Source organism: Phocoena phocoena, chromosome 20 (assembly GCF_963924675.1).
Source record: "Phocoena phocoena chromosome 20, mPhoPho1.1, whole genome shotgun sequence".
NCBI classification, from domain to species: domain Eukaryota; kingdom Metazoa; phylum Chordata; class Mammalia; order Artiodactyla; family Phocoenidae; genus Phocoena; species Phocoena phocoena.
In genome coordinates this window covers 48,998,651-49,020,748 of record NC_089238.1, presented here as the reverse complement: position 1 = coordinate 49,020,748, position 22,098 = coordinate 48,998,651, and the positions used below count along the sequence as shown (strand labels likewise).

The 22,098-nt window shown below is 43.4% G+C and overlaps 1 protein-coding gene across 1 annotated transcript in view; it reads left to right on the top strand.

The window, feature by feature from the left end:
- Positions 1–22,098, top strand: part of ADAMTS18 (ADAM metallopeptidase with thrombospondin type 1 motif 18) — a 157,334-nt gene that overhangs the window by 121,187 nt on the left and 14,049 nt on the right. The window contains exons 17-20 of the mRNA XM_065898629.1: positions 8,193–8,334; positions 10,868–10,994; positions 14,210–14,414; positions 16,744–16,929. Of these exons, the coding sequence (XP_065754701.1) occupies positions 8,193–8,334; positions 10,868–10,994; positions 14,210–14,414; positions 16,744–16,929 (660 nt within the window). The remainder of the gene's footprint in view (positions 1–8,192; positions 8,335–10,867; positions 10,995–14,209; positions 14,415–16,743; positions 16,930–22,098) is intronic.

The following is a 22,098-nucleotide window of genomic DNA, read 5'->3' as shown; positions in this document are numbered from 1 at the left end:
CAATATCAGAGACTTGCATTCTCAGTGTTGCTACTTACTAGCTACGGGACCTCGTGTATTGGTGCATTCATCTACAGTACTAAGATATTAACAGCACTGTGCCTTCCTCATAGTATCGTTATCATATTATTTTTTTTAATATTTATTTATTTGGTTGCCTCAGGTCTTCGTTGCGGTAGGCGGGCTCCTTAGTTGCGGCTCGCCGGCTCCTTAGTTGCGGCATGCGTGTGGGCTCTAGTTCCTGGACCAGGGATCAAACCCGGGCCCCCTGCTTTGGCAGCACAGAATCTTATCCACTGCGCCACCAGGGAAGTCCCGAGTGTTGTTATCAGCTTTAAATGAGATAATGCTTGTACAGTGCTTTGCCTGGCATAACACTAAGTATTGCTGCGGTAACTTTTTTAAAGCGATCAAGTACATTACTGAAGACAAGAAATAAGCTTCCAAGCAGGCACTAAATAAAAAGTCAGTCTTCAGAACCTATGCATAACTCTTTAGCTTCCATGGGAGAATTAGGACAACTTCCTTAAAAGGAAAAAGGGGCCTTAAGTAATGAAGCAAAAATGAAGCTGATTGAAGGCATTTATAGTTTGCACATTAAAAATTAAAAGTGGGAGTGACAGAAAGCAAGCTGTTTACCCAAGATTACTCAATGTGTCCTTTGTTTTAACTTCGTGTGCCCCAAGCAGAGCCTGCATCCCCCTTCCTTCAGAGGGCAGTTGGTAGAGTCCAGCCCCGTCTGTGGTTTTCCAACTTAAGAAGCTGTAAATTTTATAGCTCCGCACCCTGCGGTCAGAGCTGCTGAGTGCTGTGTCTGAAGTCAGGTGGTTGGTGTGTTAAAGGTAGACACTGAACAGTTCTACTGAGGACCTGGAAGCATTTAAGGAGGTTGCTTGCCAACTGTAAGTTAGAGACCCAGTGCCAGTTGGCTGGAAAATCCTCTGGACTGAGTCCAGTTAAGTAGACTGAATTGCTGGCAGTCTTTCCAAACTTGTGCATTTCACAGCTGGGCTATACAGTCCGACACGCAGCACGGGGCGTTATTGTGACGTTGTGCTACGATGGGGGGTGGGGGAGGGTTGTGGCATCCACGTGACATGGAGGGCCTTTGTGTTCTCCACTAGTGCTGAAAAAAGTTATCGACTGCGCTTGACAGGGTCACTGAAAATATCTCTAAATAGATGTGAGTGATGGGAATTAGCATTTTCAAATGACGTATTGTTTCAGATGTGTTCGCTCCTCAGCATCCGCAGAGGCAGTTAGAATCTTAGCTACGCGGTTATCACACATCGTCCCACGGTCCTGCTTCCGAGCGTCGGGTGGGTCGCACTGTCTGTGGTCAAGGTGATGGTCCTGGTCACACTGAGGTACTTAGGTATAGCCGAGCCTGCCAAATTAGTGGGTGTCATCTCCACTGAGAGGAGTGGGCAGAGTCATTGTTAGACCGCAGGACCATTTAGAATTTGGAACATTTTAAATTGTGTCTTAAAACTGATGCAGGTGAGAAAACCTCAGCCTTAAGGTTGGGCAGAGGTGGCTTCATGGCCGTGGAACCCGCAAAGTCACAGGGGACCTTGGACCCAGAAGTGCCTTATGTTTGGTTCACTGTTCTGTTGTCACCAGCTTGAAATCCTTAATCATTTCTTTAAACGAGGGGCCTTGCATTTCCATTTTCCTCTGGGCCCCGCAAATTATGTAGCCATTCCTGAGGGTGGGATTGACTTTTTTTTTTTTTTAAACAAAGTCCAGTCTTTCTTCAGAATGGAGTAGAGAAGGGACTTAGAGATTCTTTCAGCCAGACGATCAGTCTATTTCCAAAGGATTGGCTATTGCAAGCATCAAACAGTAGAAGATAAGACAACTGCTGTGTATTCCATTCTTGGTTACTTTGTTCCTCATACAGGATTAGAAAAAGGGCAGAGAATGCCTGAATTATCATAGAGAAGCAAATAATGTAATTGGCAAATACTCATCTTTTATATATTCGGTCTTGGTGTCTATTTGTTTAAATAATTACTCTCTTTAAGAAGGCTTTGTGAGCTGATGTTAAAGTAAATTCTAAAGTCAGCTTTCTGCTGGTTTATACAAATACTGTCCTTCAGCCTACGTGATTACACATAGAGCCCCCCTGTGACCTTACAGATACACAGACATTATAGTGAAGCCGTGAGTCATTTGATTTTTTTTAAAGTTGAGAGTCTTATTCATTTGTGCATTCAGTGAATGCATTAATATGTCCAACAAAAAAATATAAACAATATGTCCTGTAGGCCATTGGCTATAGAACTATACTAGTAATATGACAATAACCAGCTACGACATATGTTATGAGTTAGTCATTTAAAGTTGCATAATTTCGTGCACATTTACAGTAAATCGTGGGAGTTATTTCTCTTCTTGACGTGGCTGCATAAGTAAGCTTCTTTTATTACCTTGATAGTATGAAATGGAGTAGTTGCCTTCTTGCTATTAACTACTTTCAGCGCAGACGTTTTACTTTTCAGAGGATCTTTACATATTTTTGCTTCACCTAAGGGAAGGAAGGTGGGAAACTCAATATGAAAGTTCGTCCTTGGGCTTCCCTGGTGGCGCAGTGGTTGAGAGAGTCCGCCTGCCGATGCAGCGGACGCGGGTTCGTGCCCCGGTCCAGGAGGATCCCACGTACCGCGGAGCGTCTGGGCCCGTGAGCCATGGCCGCTGAGCCTGCGCGTCCGGAGCCTGTGCTCCGTAACGGGAGAGGCTACAACAGTGAGAAGCCCACGTACCGCAAAAAAAAAAAGTTTGTCCTTTTGGGGGGAATAGAAATCCTCAAAGAAAACAAATTATTTTGTTCTTTTGTGGCTTCTTGGCGGGAATCATCACCAAAATACTTCATTAATTAAGTAACAGCTACACAGTTTCCTTAGGGAGTCATGTGATCCCCTTCCCCCAGGTTCACAGTAACTTTTGATTTCCCTTGGCAGGTTATATGGCACTTCGTTTTTAACCTCTTAAGTAACCATATTATTTTTAAGCGTGGTTGTGTCCATCTCCTCCGCTAGAGAATATGGCTTCTACTCATCCCTAGAGAGCCATGATCATGGAAATCCAAAGAGATGATGGCGGCTTAGACCAAGGAAGCAGCCGTAGCAATAGATAAGGTGAGACGTGGTCAGATTTGAGTAATATTGGAAGTAAAGGTAACACCATTTCTTGGTCGATTAGGTGTGGGGTGTGAGGAAAAGAGAGGAGATCAACTTTCTATTTTAGCCTGAACAATTAGGAGGATTGGGTTGCCATTTTGTGAGACTGGGGAGAACAGCCTTTCAGAGAACAGGGTGGAAAGTCCCGAGTTCGTTGTTAGACTTTGTTATACCTTTTAAACATTCAGGTAGAGATGCTCAATAGACAGTTAACTCTTTGAATGTGGAGGTCCGAGGATGGGCTTCATTTACAGCTGTCCCATATGGTAGCCACTACTCACACGTGGTTCTTTAAGTTTAGATTTAGATTAAATTGAACGTAACGTTTCATCCTTCGATCACGATGTATATTACTGCTCAAGAGCCACATGTGGCTTGTGGCTGCCGTATGGAACAACACAGGTTTATAGTGTAATACTTGTCATCACTGCAGAAAGTTCTACTGGAAAGCGCTGCTGTAGAGTTACGAATTTGGGAGTGGTCAACCTGTAGATTGCACTTAAACTACAGGACTGGATGAGATCACCTAGAGGGGTGAGGATAGAAAAACAAGAGGTCCAGAGGTTGGAAGTCAATCTGACATTGAATCATTAGGAAATAAGGATTCAGCAAAAGAAACTAGGAATGAAGGCCGGTCGGTCAGTAGGGGAGGAAGAGAACTGAAATGATGAGTTTCTAATAGCGAAAACAGGAGGAAGTGATCAGCTATGTCCAGTGTTTGATGATTGGTTGAGTAAGACAAAGCCGTTGACTGTTAGAAATGACAAGAAGCCCTTGAAAGAGAGATTTCAGTGATGTGGTGGGGAGGGATGCCTGAGAAGGAGGGACCACGGGAGAATGAGGGATATGCGGAGATCCAAAGTGAAGGCAACTCTTAGAGGGATTTTTGCTATAAAGGGAAACAGTGAATGTGAGCTGGACGTGTATGTAGAGATGAGATCATTTTTTTTTTTTTTTTTGCGGTACGCGGGCCTCTCACTGTTGTGGCCTCTCCCGTTGCGGAGCACGGGCTCCGAACGCGCAGGCTCAGCGGCCATGGCTCACGGGCCCAGCCACTCCACGGCATGTGGGATCTTCCCAGACCGGGGCACGAACCCCCGTCCCCCGCATCGGCAGGCGGACTCTCAACCACTGCGCCACCAGGGAAGCCCGATGAGATCATTTTTTTCCTCTTGAGATGAGGGATATCATAGCATGTTCATGTGCTTATCGAATGATCCAATAGACAGGGACATTTCAATAAGGTTCAAGAGAGAGGGGACGACACTAGAAGTGATGCCCTTAAGTAGGTGAGGGAAGATGGGATCCAGGGCAATAGTGGACAACCCGGCTGAGCATCCTGGGAGGAGCCAGGGCAGGACATCCTGGATAACAGAAGGAGAGGAGGAATGTGTGGGTCCCGACGCAGAAACACAGTTGACGGGAGAGATTGCCTACGTTCTCTTCTTGATGGTAGCATCAATAATATTTTATGGATTGCTTTACTGGAAGCCTAGGGAACCTTGACGTCTTGGTTGTTTTTGTTTGTTTAATAGTGATGACACTTTGACCTTCACAGTCCTTTTTCTTTCTCCCTCTCTTAAATGCAGCCTGCTGTTCACAGCAACATCTTAAAAGTTTACAGTGAAACCACATGCCATGTATGGCCTAGGTTCTAGAATCTGTCTAAAAGGTAAAAGTAGAATATATTTCAAATGCTCATTGAAAACGTGCTAAACCACTCTTCAATCACCAGAACATAAGTCCTTGACGTTCAAAAGGAAGAACTAAAGTTCTTTTTTATTTTCTTTGCATTTCCATTGGGGATCCCTTTCCCCTGCGGCAGTGGAAGTCAGGATCTAGTCTGAATGTGGGGTGGAGTGGTACTAGGAAGCTGAGCTAGGTGAGTGGATTTCTGTCTCTATCACGCTTGCCCTTGAACTTGTGTATCTTACGTGCGTGTGTGATGCACCTCCATCGTGTTGTAATATCATCCCGATCTTGAGCCTTAGCTCATTATAACTCTGATACATTTCACCTGTATTTTACTGCCATGCTCGCACACGTGGTGTGCTGCGTTATTTTCTTCCCTACAAGATCTCCGCATTACTACCGTGTAAAGAAAATAGTAACCAAAAGTGTTACATTTGAGATATCACTTTAACTCAAGGAGAAATTGAGTTGAAATATCCACGGGCATCAGTATTACCTTCTGAATGTGAAATTCCTCTCAATATTACCTTCTGAATGTGAAATTCCTCTCAAAATTCTAGCTTGATTGTGAACAAAGCTCTCAAGTGTCTCTGTTTACATAATATCACACGAAAGACATTAACAAAAACACCGCAAAACATCTCAAATAAGGAAAGCATTCTATTTATTCAAAATATATGAAATGTTATAACATAACGCATGATTCCAAGAACGCTTTGTATCACTTAGCCGCAAAAATAAGAAAAGCAAAGGCTAGAAGGATCCTCGTAATTCAAAGACTCCTGAGACCTTGATTTTGAGAAGGTTCTCATTGGTGACTGAGGAGAATTAGGCATTTGTTGATTTTAGTGGTACTACCTGTTGTGTTTTGTTTGCTTTTTGTTTTGGATGGGGGTGAGGGAAACAAAGACCCATCTGTTAACGATTTGGTTGTTTCTGGGAGCCACCGGGATTTGTTTTGTTGGATGACAAATGATGTCCACACTGTGGAATCTTCAGAGCAAGCCATAATACTTCTGGAGACATTTACGCTAATAGCGAAGTGGAAAGCGTTTTGTAGCATCCTAAGGAGGGTCTGGTGTAAGCAGGGCCTTGGACTGCTGCCACCCACCCAACTTTAATGGAGGTGGGATCCCACCAGACAGAGCCAGAGCCAGGAGTTCCTGTTTTTAACCGGAAACCTGCTTTGCTTCTCGGCCATGAATGCCCAGTTCTGGTGGTCACACACGTTTTTCACAAGACACGGGTTGGGAGAAAACCAGCTGTTGGTATTCATGCTTTGAGCTTGAAAGAAAAAACAAAGAGAAGTAGTTAAGAAAAGAGAGGATCGGGGCTTCCCTGGTGGCGCAGTGGTTGAGGGTCCGCCTGCCGATGCAGGGGACACGGGTTCGTGCCCTGGTCTGGGAGGATCCCACATGCCGCGGAGCAACTGGGCCCGTGAGCCATGGCCACTGAGCCTGTGCTCCGCAACAGGAGAGGCCACAGCAGTGAGAGGCCCGCATACTGCAAAAAAAAAAAAAAAAAAAAAAGAAAAGAAAAGAGAAGATCAGGAAGGGAAGCAAATAATGTGATAATGTGTTTGCCTAAACCAAAAAGAAGGTGATATCCAGACACAGAAAACAAATTTACGGTTACCAAAGGGATGAACAGATACACACTACTATATATAAAATAGATGAACAAGGCCCTACTGTATAGCACAGGGGACTCTATTCGATATTTTTTTTTTTTTTTTTTTTTTTTTTTTTTTGCGGTACGCGGTCCTCTCACCGCTGTGGCCTCTCCCGCTGCGGAGCACAGGCTCCGGACGCGCAGGCTCAGCGGCCATGGCTCACGGGCCCAGCCGCTCCGTGGCACGTGGGATCTTCCCGGACCGGGGCACGAACCCGTGTCCCCTGCATCGGCAGGCGGACTCCCAACCACTGCGCCACCAGGAAAGCCCTATTCAATATCTTCTAATAACCTATGATGGAAAAGAATTTGAAAAAGAATATATATACATACACACATATGCGCACACACAGACACATAGATACACACACACCTATAACAGAATCACTTTGCTACACCTGAAAGTAACACAACATTGTAAATCAACTATACTCCAAGAAAAAAAAAAAGTGATATCTTACAGTCTTTAGGCACATTTTGTTGGAGGGCCTAAATTCTATTTTAATCTCATTCACCGGTCTCCTGTGTGATCTTACACAAGTTCATTCTTCTCAGTTTTTTTTTTTCAATGAAAAAATAGACACCTACATTATAGAGTTGTTAGAGGACTCTTGAAATAATGCATAGAAAAAGCCCAGCAGAGTGTCTGACACCTGGGAAGTGCCAGTAAATGATGGCTCTTATTTTAGTAGTCAGACCTGATAGTGTCAGATTTGTCCTTGCCCTTTTGAGGTCAGATCCATCCCAGTATATATATTACCAACCACGACGTCTGATCATATTTCTTTTTGTCTTATCTGCTCATCCTGGTACACAGTTAACAGACACCTACTCTTTGGGCAGATTCTCTTTGGAAATCCTATTGGTAATCTGCCTGGATTCTAAGGTTGATGATAGGGATTCTAAGCGGGGTGTTCTAAGGTTTTCTGTGTGCTTCCCTTGTGTCTAGCAGCTACTGGCATCCAGGAGAGGGATTATAAGTTGTGGGCCAGGATAAATCATAAAAGTCTATATACGCTGATTCAATTTCAGCCGTTATCTCTGGAGCACCACCATGACTAGAATCTCTCTACGAGAGTTGTTGAACTGTCTAGTGTCATACCTAAAATAATAGAACAAAGATATATGGGCCAAAGGTTTGAGACCCTAGGGGGGGAAAAGACATTTAAACATCCCAAACCTGGGAGGTTCCACATATATCTACCCAATATTCAGTATGAGAATGATTTCTGCTGAGAGTTTTATGCCTATTCTGAGAGTTAGCATATTTTAGTATCATGCTAGGCTTTCAAGTTTCAAGTGAAGGCTGAGACCTCATAGTATAACCTCTCCTTCAACATAAGGTAAAAAATCTATTTTCTTGCCTTATTCATTGGATATGCCTAGAACTGAGGGTTGTGGGCTTATAGCAAATGTCCTGTTTCCCTACTGTCTTTCTAAATCACAGTTCTGATGCTCTAGAGGTACACATTTTAAAGTGTCATGGGCAAACTTTAAGTCAACATAAAACCTACTTGGGAACAATGATGTGAACCGGCTTTGAGGTCAAAATGGCATGCAAATATCTCTAAAATGTTCAGTGAGATTTCTGGAATTCCAGGGTCTGACCTGTATCTTGATCTCTGATTTGTATCTTACACTGTCCAGATTCTGATGCAAGGCAAAAATCCGGGGATATCTTGGAAGTATGCACTTCCCCAGGTCGCGAATGGAACTCAGCCAGCCGCAGAAAGACACAGCCACACCTGGAGCACAGTGCAGTCAGATTGTTCCTTCTCCTGTGGTGGAGGTAGTTGATTTCCTCGCCGTCTTGCACGTCTCTCCTCAGACAGGGTCTCTCACTGGTTTGCAGGGTAGAAATAGAGACATAGATGTAGAGCACAAACATGGACACCACGGGGGGAATAGTGGCGGGCAGGGGTGGGTGGTGGGATGAATCGGGAGATTGGGATTGACATATATACACTATTATGTATAAAATAGATAACTAATAAGAACCTGCTGTATAAAAAAATTAAATTCAAAAAAAATTACAGCAACAGAAAAAAAAAATGAAATTATGTTCTTCTACTTCAAAGTCATCCATGGTTCCTCTTTGCACTTGGATGAAACCCACGCTCCTCGTTGTGGCCCACTGGACCCCGTGTGGTCTGGCCCCCGCCTCAGTTTCCTTTTGTAGAACCACCCCCCCCCCCCCCCCCGACCTGCCCTGTTTTTAAAAAAAAAAAAAAAGGTTCTTTCACTCCAGACGTCTTTCCATTGTATGGTTTAAATAAGCAACAAAAGAACTATCTTTATGGGAACTGTCACTGTAAGGGAAAAAAAAACCCAAAAGGCAAATATTATTTGTACTCTTTGGGGATTTTCCTATGTAGAAAGGAACCCACTCACACAATTCTCAAGTCAGCCACAACCAGGACTCAAAAGTTATGCATCTGAAACTTACAAGGGGGGGAAATAGAAAATATGTGTCCATTTCCTATAAGGATTGAGTCATTGATGGATTTTTCAGCTCACAGCTTTGTGTCTTTCTGTCCTGACTTTTCTGTTGTTGTCAGCCTCCCAGTGGGACTTAGAGAAGGTAGGGGCAAGACAGTGAAAACACACGCAAGGCAGACTTAAGACAGCGATCTGACACGTGGAAGCAGTGGCATTCCAGCCCCACAGGGAAATGGATTAAATCCGAGAAATAGCCCTTGTAAGGAAGGGAAAAACAACAGCCATCCTCTCAGTGCGTAGACGGGAGGCATTTTATTTAGGTCCCAAAATATCACATATTGGTTGGTAAGTCAATCTTTGTCCCACTTGCCCTTTGGGAAGAAGAATGAGTCCATAAATGAGTCCATGATACCAAAGCATGAAGGTTGGTCCCTCATTTCCTCATGCTCAGAGCACCTGGTGACAGCGGGTCTCCCTACTGTGTCCATCCCACTGAGCAAAATGGGGCATCTTGGGACCAGAGACAGAGCAGAAATACAGAAACTGAAGAAATTCTGTCTTCAGCTGCCCATGCTGGTTAACAAAATATGAAGAAATACTTCTTTTTAAAAATATATATGAAATAACTAAAAGGGAATATATTTTTTATTAATACACATTTTAAAAGCAATATGCTATAAAGAAGAAAATAATCTCCCATAATCTTTTAACCAGCAATAGCAGCGTTAATACTTTGGTCTATATCGTATTCTTTTTCTTAAGCAAACATAAAAACACGTGTGTTCCACATACTCAGACACATGCCACACATGTATCATTTTCTGTTCTTTTTTTTCTCTTTTTAACAGAACAGAAACCGTAACCTTTATGCTGTTTTTCACATAGTCTTCGAGCATGAGCAGTTGTTCATGTATCAAATGCTAAATACAACCAAGGGGAGGATGCTGGACAAGTGCATTATGGGATTCTCCTTTGCCTTGAGTTAGCAACACCTTCGTGTGACTCACAGACCATAGCATGTCGGAAGTCTAAGAGAAGACAAGTCCAAACGAATACGTTCTCCGGAAGCAAACTCTTGACTTGGGGGAGTCCCAATATTTTGATCAGTTTCTCCCGAAAGTAAACCCCCTTCAACCTAATCGTTCTAGCGGGAGTGACTTTTCACTGTTGCTCAGATTCCATTTTAAGGAAAAGTCCATGTGAATAAAGACAGTTGAAAGAGGGGGCAGCGTTCCTATGTGGGGAGCTGACAAATACAGTTAATCACACACAAAATAAAGTGTATCTTGATGAGAGGTCCTGAAATGAATTTCGAAAACAAGGCAGTGGGGTGAACAGACAGAAACAAAAAACCAGAGTCCTTGCGGACAAGTATGAACACATATTCAGTGAGTTCAACTTTTTGTTTATATGTGCACACACTCTCAGGCAAGTGTAGAAGATGCTTCATGAAAAAGCAAAATCTTAGTTTCCACACATAATTCCCCCAAGATTTTTCTTTGAAGAACATTTTCCATTAGATATGTGCAGTGTGAGTTAAAGCTTCTGGGATACTTCCCTCAAACAGATATTGCCCTGTTTTCAATTTCAAAATATTGCCCTGCCTTCATTACTATATCGTTCTAGAATCCATGGCAGTCTTCAAAACTAAGACGCTACATGTTAAAAACTATTAAAACATGAAAACTGTTGGCGGGGTGTGGCATGAGGGTGGAATTCACATGAGTTGTAGATTTTATCAGAAGGAAGTGTTTTCGTACAATATTTAGATTCTGTATCTTCAGTAAATTATCAGAACCCTGGTAAACCTGAAGCTACACTTGGAAACTAAGTGGAATTGGTTACCTGCAATTTTCACTTTGTAACTTCTCATGTCTTATTAGGTTACATAAGTGTCAAGGCCATTTGCTTACGGGATCAAAACACTCAAGTCAATTCCTCATTCTGCAATGCGAGAGCCAAGCCAGCAACTGAACCCAAAATGTGCAATGCCTTCTCCTGCCCTGCCTAGTAAGTCATCTGGAAATGTCTTTCTGGTTGCATCTGTATTGTGTGCCTTTATTGTTGATAGGAGATGGTTGAAGCCACTGTCGATGCCTCTGATCCAAAGTGATTCAAAAAAAAAAAAAAAAAGTGATTCAAAGCTAGACAGAATAACCCCCGCCCCACCCCACCCCCCAAAAAAGTCAATATAAGAAAGAAGACGAGAGTTGCAGTTAAAATATATAACTTGAAAAACACAAATTTGCTTCAGACACTCAGACTCTGGCTATGCCAACATAACCTTGGGGTTAAAAAAAAGGCATAAAGACATCTTTTTTCAACCTTTTCACAGAGACCCCTCTTCTCTGAACTAAAACAGATATTTAAATAACACAGAATCGTATGTTAGTTAAATCTCTATGTGGTTGTATGCTTAACGTTTATAGAGTCATCCAAGAATTTAAAAATCATATTACTCTACAACCCACGAAAGCCCAAATGCAAATTACACAGTAGCAAGACACAAAGTTAAAAGGAAGGGTGTAGAGCCCAAGTGGTAACCCCGTTTTTGATGAAGAGACACGGTGGGGAGCTCAGTGGGTTTGCTTTTGGATTGATTTTAGCCACACTACTATTTGAACGCTAATTTTAACTAATGGTCCCAGCCAAATGGAGTCTCTTCTTGTTTGATTTATCTTCTGCCAAATGTATTTATATAGAGTTGACAGCGTTTCTTCTACAGCACTGTTGTGTTCCCTGCTGTTTCCGATCATCTTAGCAAGTGGTGTTTGCTTTGTGGTGATGCGATTATATTACACAATCTTTTTATGTACATACATATTTTTTTCCTTGTAAATAGTGTATTTGTCATAATCGTTTGGGGCTTCAGCTCCCCACCAATCCCCTAGGTCCAATTGTCAACTCCGTTTTTCCCTTAGAGTTTGCAACCAGCTGTATCCTGAACACAAAAAGGAGAAAGACATGTGGGGGGCTTCCATGGAATTTTCTCTCTTGCTAAGAAATGTCTGGCTCTAAAAATATCCCGTGGCTCTAAGACGTGATAACCGGACAGCGTTATTGATCCTTGTGGAATAATCTCTCCCTTAGATGGGGCTGTGTGCGCGTGTGTGCGCGCACGTGTACGTTTAGGTACGTGTAGGGATTGTCAGTACACTTGAATGGCAAGCTAATATTTTCTTATTGTAAGCCTCCTTTCCATCATTGTTTATCTCCACCAAGAAAAGAAAGGAACCCCATTCGTATGTACATCCATGAAAAGGAAGAGAGAGCGTTAGTCATGCTTAACTCCCAGAACTTTCCTGATGGCTCCATGTAGAAATGATATTCTGTGCAGTAACAAGTTTGCTGGCTCTTTAAAAGCAGAACAGCCCCTGCAGTGACTCTGCAGAGTTGGAGTGAAATGGGCGGTGTCTTTTGCTTCTTTTCCCTTTTATGCCACCCTATTTTTTTTTTTGGCCTCGCAGTGAGAGGCATGCAGGATCTTACTTCCCTGACCGGGGATCAAACCTGCGACGTCCTAACAACTGGACTTCCAGGGAATTCCCTGCAACCCTATTATTTATCTCAGTATTTCCTGTTGAATAATGGGACCTTTTAGGGACTATTCTTCCGCAGAGATATACTAGAAATAAGGGCTTAGACTATTAGAGCTCTAAGGACAAAGGAGTTCATCTGATCTAACTCCATTATTTTCCCATGTAATGACCATGTTATATGCCCTACGGTACGCCAGGTCCTCAGCTGAGGACTGGAAGGTGGAGATGAATAGCTTGTAGTCCCTGCCATCAATGAACCCACCGTCGAATGGAAGAGGTGGATGTGTAAACAGATAATTGAGATGCAGTGAGATACGTGCTATAAAAATGATAAATATAAAAAAGCAGTAAGGGGACTTCCCTGGTGGTCCAGCGGTTAGGACTCTGCACAAGACACAAGACACGGCCAAAAAAAAAAAAAGGCAATAAGGCAGAAAATGGAAAGTAGAGGCATCAGGTCTGTGAGGTCGGGGTTGATGAAAGCTAATAATTTCATGATAATATATATCTTTTCTTTGCATCTTACTGTAAGAGAAAATGATTATACAAATATAAGGAATTCTTTTATTTGGTATCATCTCTCTTTAACTAAGATAACATGGATTATGCAATGTTTTAGAGTACTTAGAATCCTAGAACTCATGTACTAAATTCTCTGGACTAACAGAAAGGTCTTTAACCTCACACCTCAGGCTTGTGGGGGGCAGGGGAAACCAGAGCAAATATCATAGGGCTAGGAAGATGCAGACGTGTAACAAACACACATTTGGTCTCAGTGATGTTTTTATGCTTTCAAATGATACTTAGAAGATTTGTAAACCAAGAGCAGTTTTAGACATGGATGCTTTGAAACGTACCGTGATCCTATCTGGTGGATCTTTTTAAGCTCGGCCCTCGAATCAGAGAATTTCAGTTAATCACAGCCAGTTGTTGACAAGGATTCTTGGTTGCAGTTGGTCGTTCTTCAGTGTACACCAAGTCTCAGTCAGCTGTGAACAAAAGAAGGAGTGACCCGGCAATCTTTAAATAAAGAACTCGAGATTGTATCTCTAACCCATCAGTAAAGTTTAAGGCTAACCAGAAAAAGTAGGTGGGGGAACCACCTGCTTAGAAATATTCTTTGTAAGACCCTCTCCGAACGTGCCCCTCTCTTTCAGGTGCATGCGCGCACACACACCCCTCTCTCTCCCCCTCGCTGACCCCTAGTTTCATTAGCCTCATTATTGCACTTTTATTAACTTCTTTGTAGCAGTTATCAGAAAGTATCTTCTTTATTTGTCCACATAGCCAGCTCTTCCATAAGCTTCTTAATGGGAGAAGCATTGTTTCATCCATTTTTTCCAACCCTAACGCCTAGGAGGTCCCGTGGCGCAGGGTTTAAGATCCCAATTGGCTGAACGAATGAATCGCTCGCATTTCCAAATGGCACATGTTTCTTTGCCTGCGGAGGACAGGAACGTATTTTTCCCCAGAATTACGTGGTGATTACATGTGATTCCCTACGAATGGACCACACTCACGTAGGCTTGAAAATCTATAAAAGCAGAATCAGTATGAAGTGGCCATATTGGTTCTACAGTTGACCTTAGACTTTCATCAGGTGGTTAATCTTTCACAGTAACTGCTTTGGAATTGATGACCCATAGTCTTAGCTTCACCAGAAGTAATTCTGTCTTTCACTGAAAGCTGGAAGCCAGGTGAATGGAGCGTGTGCAGCCGGTCATGTGCGGGAGGCCAGCAGAGCCGGAAGGTCCAGTGTGTCCAGAAGAAGCCCTTCCAAAAGGAGGAAGCGGTGTTGCATTCTCTCTGCCCAGTGAGCACACCCACTCAGGTTCAAGTCTGCAACAGCCATGCCTGCCCTCCAGAATGGAGCCCTGGGCCCTGGTCTCAGGTAAGTGGCAAAGGCTTGGAGTCATTGGACTCGTTCCCCATGGAAAAGGAAGGTGACAAAAATATGGGTGGTATCTTTTTTTCCCCTAAGAGTGTCTCAGCTGTTGATACGTTTGTGGGAATCACACTGAGTTAGTGGGAAATGGGGCATTTGAATGAGCATTTGTAGTGATGCTACAAACAGCTTAGAATAAGTCTGATCTCCTAAAAAATTAGAATATGGAGGCCATTTAGGCTAGACTAGCGAGTGTGGGAGGATTGGCAGATGAAACTGGCTACTGAATTCTCCAAAGCAAACGGAAAATAGCAAGAACTAGGCATAGAAAGGGTATTTAACTCTTGCTTCGATGGCAAGAGGTGCGGTTATTAGGCTACAGAGAGGAGTTGGGCGTGAAGTTGGCTCTTGCCACGAACTCCCAGTGAAAGGTACAAACTCACGAAGTTGGAAGAGCCCTAGAATGACCTGACATTCACAACTCAGAGGGTCTCAGCTGGAGGCAGTTTGCCCCCCAGGGGAATTTGGCCGTGGAGACATTTTCATCGTCACAGCTCTGGAGGATGGCGCTACTGGCATCTGGTTGGTAGAGGGAAACATCCTACAATGCACAGGGCACTGTACAAAACGTCTGGCCCCCCGACATTATCTGGTCCAAAATGTGCCAAGAACCCTGGTACGCAGCATCCTTGCAGGTGAGAGCCCAGCCTCTGCCAAACCATGGATGGCGAGCCAGTTTTAGGGATTAATGCAAAGAAAATGCAGAGGTTTCATCACCTGAACTATGAAGCCGGGTAGGAGCCCCTGACCACATTTCTACCGAGTTTCCACATAGGGTGCATTACATCCTGGAGAGTATTGATTTCGGATGCAGTTTAGCCTTGCACCCTCCCACCCCCTTTTATTTGACAACTAAAACCAAATATGTCCTTGTGAGAACTTACTCAGTATGAAAGGGGTCCTTCAGAACTGTGATAGCAACCAGTTCTTCCATTAGAGACCATGGCTCTGGAAACCATTTGGGAAGCAATTTAAATATTTTACCATGCTGGAAAAAAAATCGCGATAAATAAGAATTCTATTGAATAAGAATTTAACTACTTGGATGTTATGAACATGAATGAGAGATGTTTAGGGGTGCAGAGCCCTGATCTGATATCAGACGAATTTGCCCATCTCCACAACTTGGCAGACGGTCGATTCATCTCGGTCAAGGTACCTAAGCTCCGTGACTCTCAGACACCTCCTTTGTAAAATGGGATAATAGCAATTATCTCCTGGGCTGTTTAGAGGGTCATGTGATATAGGCCCTGGTATACACTAAGGTATATCATCATGCACAGAAGGCATTCAAGAAACATTCTCTGCTGTGGTTTGCAGAGAGATGATTATTATGATATCGTCATCATCCCGTCTCCATCTCCCTTAGAAACAGGAAGCATGTGAATTCCCATTGGTCCTCTGAGCAGGCTTGGAACGGTGCCCCAGATGTTTGCAAACTCACAAACAGCCAGGACAAGTGGGACCACATCTCGTGCGGCCCTTCTGAGAGGCGAACAAGAAGACTGTAAAGGCCAGGGAGGGGACACGTCCCTTGAGGGCACACCCCAGCCTGGGGCCAAAGTCTTCTAAGTGATCTTGGCAACTTGTGAAGTACAAATCTGAAAGCCAGGAGATGATTTGCCGCCTTACATATTTCACAGTTCTTGTGAAGGTCAAGACAGTAAGAGTAGAAGAGTATGAGACCACCGTGCACAGTTACCTCCAAATATTTGATGAGTGTCGACTTAATTTTTCCCCAAGAGTTAGCACAATGCCCCGCCTAGAAACAGCAGATGTTAGGGGCAGGAATTGGACACTCCCACCCCATTTTCATAAATGTCACGGTCTGTTGCCGTCCCTATTGTACATATTATACTTTGCTATTATTCTCCTTGTCCGAAGCACTGACGATCCTCTTTCACCAGTGCCCAGATTGACTCTGCCTTGTGCCAGAGAGAGATACAGTTACATCCATGAATAGGCCCTGTACCATTTTCCAAATTGTTATCATGTGTGCTGTGCACAGAACCCCTGTCTTCTCCATCAAGAATAAAACTTGTCTTCAGACCTGGGGCAACACAGCAACCCCTGGGCATTCAGAAGGTTGAAAGGGAACGGTAATCTGTACTTAGAGGCTCTGGATGGAGGAAAGATTTATTCTGCTGGCTGCAAGGGATTTTATTGGGCATTTGGTTCTAGTGCTTAAAAATTGCTCTGTAAACCCTTCATTAATGCATTCATCTGGAAGAGTCTTTTGAGACTAACATGTACATGCCTGTTTTTAAATCTCAAGTGTTCTAAGACCTGTGGACGAGGGGTGAGGAAACGTGAAGTCCTGTGTAAAAGTTCTGCCACGGTAGAGGACGTCCCTGAGAGCTTGTGTGCCAGCAGCCCGAGACCAGAATCGCAGGAGGGCTGCGTCCTAGGACGATGTCCCAAGAACAGTCGGCTCCAGTGGGTCGTCTCTTCGTGGAGCGAGGTATGAGCTTAGATGTAGTGCTGGGTTTTATTGGGAATGCTCAGCTCATCCCCCAGCATCCACTCAATGCTCCTCTCTGTTCCACACGTTGTATACCAAGCGGCTGCTTACTATTCATTCTTCCCTGCTGATTTCTTCCTCACACATTAATAAAGCACCCATCACACTGATTGGGCACTGCCTGGGCCGTGGAGGTACCAAACCGCATAAAGCATGTGTATAAAAATACAGGTGGGACTTCCCTGGTGGCGCAGTGGTTGGGAATCCGCCTGCCAACGCAGGGGACGCGGGCTCGAGCCCTGGTCCGGGAAGATCCCACGTGCCGCGGAGCAACTAAAAGCCCGTGCGCCACAACTAGTGAGCCTGCGCTCTAGAGCCTGCTAGCCGCAACTAGAGAAAGCCCATGCACAGCAACGAAGACCCAACGCAGCCAAAAATAAATAATTTAAATAAATAAATAATATATACAGGTAAGGTAAGCGGAGTGCTGTGGTAGAGGTCTGTGATCCCACGGGAGAGCCTGAGGTCCACCCAACCCCCGCGTCAGGAGGAAACCTTGGCAGAAGAGACTTTCCAGGGAGTGTGAGCCTGAGGGATGAGCAGGAATCAGGCAGAGCCAGGGCCACGGCTGTTCAGACAGAGGGTGCACCCTACACAAGGGAGAGACCGGAGAATATGACGCGGTCAGGGCGGAACTGGGCAGGGGGTCGGGGTGGGAGCTGGAGGTTTCATCAGGCACAGCTCGTGAGGGCCGGGGGTGGCGGGCTACACATATATCCTGTAAAGGTTGGGGAGCTATTTAAAATGTTAAATAAAGCAGTGGAACAATCAGGTTTTCATCTCGGACAGAGGGGAACCCAAAGCCAGAGGCAGGAAAGGCGCTTGCCTGGATGTTGCAGTGATGAAAATGAAAGATGAAAGTTTTCCAGGGATGGCAGGAAGCAGGGTCTTTGAGAGTTCCTAAAGAAGCCGGCTGGTACCTTCAGGCATACGTTGGGTAGGGGAGAGGGAAGGTTTATAGATGCCTCCCAGACTTCTAGCTTGGGAAAAATGCTTTGCGTTCACAGGCATAGGAAACATGAGAAAAGACACCAAACCGCCAGTGTCCATCAGAAACACGTAAGGCGAGGTCTCTGCTCTTATGGAGTCCACCGTCTGGTGAGCAAAGACAGATGCCCAGAAAGAGAAAAGGTCACTAGTGGGGATGGTGAGGTCCAGTAGTGGAGGGACTTCTATCCCAACAGCCTCTGGGTCTTTTCCATCAATGCTCTTTCATTCTATGTAGATGACAAGTATAGAGCAACACATCCGCCTCTCTCCTCCTCGCTCATTTTCTTTAAGAGACATTATAACCTAATGGCTAAAGGCATGGGCTTGAATCAGACTTAGCCCATTAAAAAGCAGCCTTCAGTGATTACTACAGGTGTGACCTTGGGCTAAGCCTCATTTTCCTCCTTGGCACCTTGGAGCCAACACTTGCACCTCCCTCCCTCATAGAGCTGCTGTAAGTATAAGCTCAGTGTTATCCTTCATTATTTATTTATTTTGTCTTTATTGAAGTAGAGTTGACTTACAGTGTTGTGCTAATTTCTGCTGTACAGCAAAGTGACTCAGTTATACACATGTATACACTCTTTTCCATATTCTTTTCCTTTATGGTTTATCCCTGGAGCTTGGATATAGTTCCCTGTACTATACAGCAGGACCTCGTAGTTTATCCATTTCTAAATGTAATAATTTGCATCTACTAACCCCAAACTCCCAATCCATCCCTCTCCCTCCACCCCTCCGTTTTGGCAACCACCAGTCTGTTCTCTGTGTCTGTGACTCTGTTTCTGTTTCATAGATATGTTCATTTGTGTCATATCTTAGATTCCACATATAAGTGATATCATAATATTTGTCTTTCTCTTTCCGACTTATTTCACTTAGTATGATAATCTCTAGGTCCACCCATGTTGCTGCAAATGGCATAATTTCATTCTTTTTTATGGCTGAGTAATATTCCACTGCATATATGTACCACATTTCCTTTATCCATTCATCTGTCCATAGACATTTAGGTTGCTTCCGTGTCTTTGCTATTGTGACTAGTGCTGCTATGAACATAGGGGTGCGTGTATTGTTTTGAATTAAAGTTTTTTGTCTGGTTATATGCTGGATCATGTGGCAATTCTATTTTTAGCTTTCTGAGGAACCTCCATACGGTTTTCCACAGTGCCTGCACCAACTTACATTCCCACCAACAGGGCAGGAGGGTTCCCTTTTCTCCACACCCTCTCCAGCATTTGTTGTTTGTAGACTTTTTAATAATGGCCATCTGACCAGTGTGAGGTGGTACCTCACTGTAGTTTTGATTTGCATTTCCCTAATAATTAGCGATGTTGAGCATCTCTTCACGTGCCTATTGGCCATTTGTACGCCTTCTTTGGAGAAATGTTTATTTAGGTCTTCTGCCCATTTTTCAATTAGGTTGTTTGTCTTTTCTGTTGTTAAGTTGTATGAGCTGTTTGTATATTTTGGAGATTAAGCCCTTGTTGGTTGCATCATTTGCAAAAGTTTTCTCCCGTTCCACACGTTGTCTTTTCAGTTTTTTTATGGTTTCCTTTGCTGTGAAAAACCTTGTAAGTTTGATTAGGTCCCACTTGTTTATTTTTGTTTTTATTTCTATTGCCTTGGGAAGCTGACCTAAGAAAACACCGGTATGATTTATGTCAGAGAATGTTTTGCCTATGCTCTCTTCTAGGAGTTTTACAGTGTCATGTTTTATGTTTAAGTCTTTAAGGCATTTTTCATTTCTTATTTTGTTTATTGGGGTTCTTTTTCTTCGTGGTGAGTCTGGTCAGAGGTTTGTCAGTTTTGTTTACCCTTTCAAAGAACCAGCTCTTGATTTTATTGACTTTTTTCTATTGTTTTTTAATCTCTTTTACTTCCTCTGATCTGTATTGTTTCCTTCCTTCTGCTGCCTTACGTTTGTTTACTCTCCGTTTTCTAATTTACTCTCCTTTTTCTAATTATTTCAGGTAGTAGTTTAGGTTGTTTGAGATTTCTCTTGTTGTTTTGAGGAAGGCATGTATTTCTAGGAACTTCCCCGTAAGAACTGCTTTTGCTGCATCCCACAGATTGTGTATGGTTGTGCTTTCATTTCTTTCAAGGTATTTTTTAGTTTCTTTTTTGACTTCCTTGTTGACCCATTGGTTTTTCTAGTAGCACATGGTTTAGTCTCCATGTAATCGGTTTTTTTCTCATTTCTTTTCCTATGGTTGATTTCTAGTTTCATGCCATTGCAGTCAGAGGAGATGCTCAAAATAATTTCTGTACTCTTAAATGTGTTGAGGTTAGTTTTGTGCCCTAGTATGTGGTCAGTCCTAGAGAATGTTCCATGTGTACTTGAAAAGAATGTGTATTCTGGCTTGTTTGGGTTTTTTTTGATGTACTGTCCCAAAAATATCAATTAAGTGTAACTGTTCTATTGTATCATTTAGGATCTCTGTTGTTTGATTTTCTGTCTAGAAGATACGTCCGTTGATATGAGTGGGGTGTTAAAGGGAGAGATTGACAGGAATACAATAATAGTTGGAGACTTTATGTCTGTTAGGATTTGTTTTATATATTTTGGTGCTCCTATATTGGGTGCATATATGTTAAGGAGTGTAAAATCCTCTTCTTGTATTGATCCTCTTATCATTCTATAGTGTCCTTCTTTAAAACAGAGGCCATAAAGAAAAAGTCTATTTTGTCTGATACAAGTATTGTGACTCCTGCTTTCTTGTCGTTTCTGTTGGTATGAAGTATCTTCTTCCATCCCCTCATTTTCAATCTATTTGTGTCCTTTGCCCTACGGTGGGTCTCTTGTATTTTAATCCAGTCTGCCGCTCTATGTCTTTTGATTAGAGCATTCAGTCCGTTGACATTTAAGGTAATTATTGATACATATGTATTTATTGCCATTTTAAACCTTGTTTTCCAGTTAATTCTGTTTCTTCTTTGTTCTGTTCTTATTGTTTTTCTTTTTGTGGTTTAATGATTTCCTTTTATTTTATGCTTGTGTTTTCTTCCTCTTGGTTTTTGTGAATCTATCGTACGTTTTTGATTTGTGGTTGCCCTGTTTTTCAAGTATGTTCACCCCTTCCTATATCTGCTTGCTTTAGACTGATCGTCAAATAGGCTCAAACACATTCTAAAAAAAAAATCTACATTTTCTTACTCTTTCTCCACATTTTATGATTTTCATGTCCTTTTGTACATCTTCATGTTTATCCTTTTGCTGTTCCTGTGTTTATCATTGCTTTCACAGATAGGTTTTTTTTCCCTTTTGATCTGTATATTGAATTCTTTAAGTGATTTACTTTCCACTTGTGATTTCCTCCTTCCTATATCTTCCTTTCTGTTTAGAAAAGACCTTTCAGTATTTCTTTTAGGATAGGTTTAGTACTGCTGTATTCTTTTAGTTTTTGCTTACCTGAGAAATTCTCTCCCTCCCGTTCTATTCGAAATGGTAATCTTGCTGGGTAGAGTAACCTAGGTTGCAGACTTTCCCCTCCAGGACTTTGCTGCCGAGAGTGCCCTCACAGAGAAAGAAGCTCCTGTGGCAGTCCTGCCCCCCTCCTAGCACACCCCCCCCCCCAAACAATAGTGCCTTGCCTCTCTAATGGGCCCAGGCTTCTTTCTGTCCTCGCTCAGCTGGGGCATACCACGCCCTAGCCCCCTCCGGGTGTCTCCAAGCAACCAACCCCTGTCCTCTCCCTGGGTCTGACCTCCAAATCCCGAGCGTCAGCACCCGGCCCCTGCCTGCTGCAGCAGAGGACCATCTCAGGCTAGGGGGTGCCGGGCAGTGATGCCAACCCTCCATGCACATCTCTCTCCTCTTTGCCCTCTACAAACTGGTTGCTGTGCTCCTCCAAGGCTCCAAAGCTTCCCCGCTGTCCTGGTTGATCTCCCTGCCAGGGAGGGGACTTCCCAGGGTGCAGAAAGCTTTCCCCTTGCACAGTTTCCTCCCAGGGGCACAGATCCTGTCCCAATTCCTTTCTCTCTTTTTTTTTTCCTTTTTCCTTTTGTCCTACCCAGTTATGTGGAGATTTTCTTACCCTTTTGAAAGTCTGAGGTCTCCTGCCAGGGTTCAGTAGATGTTCTGTGAGAATCATTCCACGTGCAGGTGTATTTTTGATG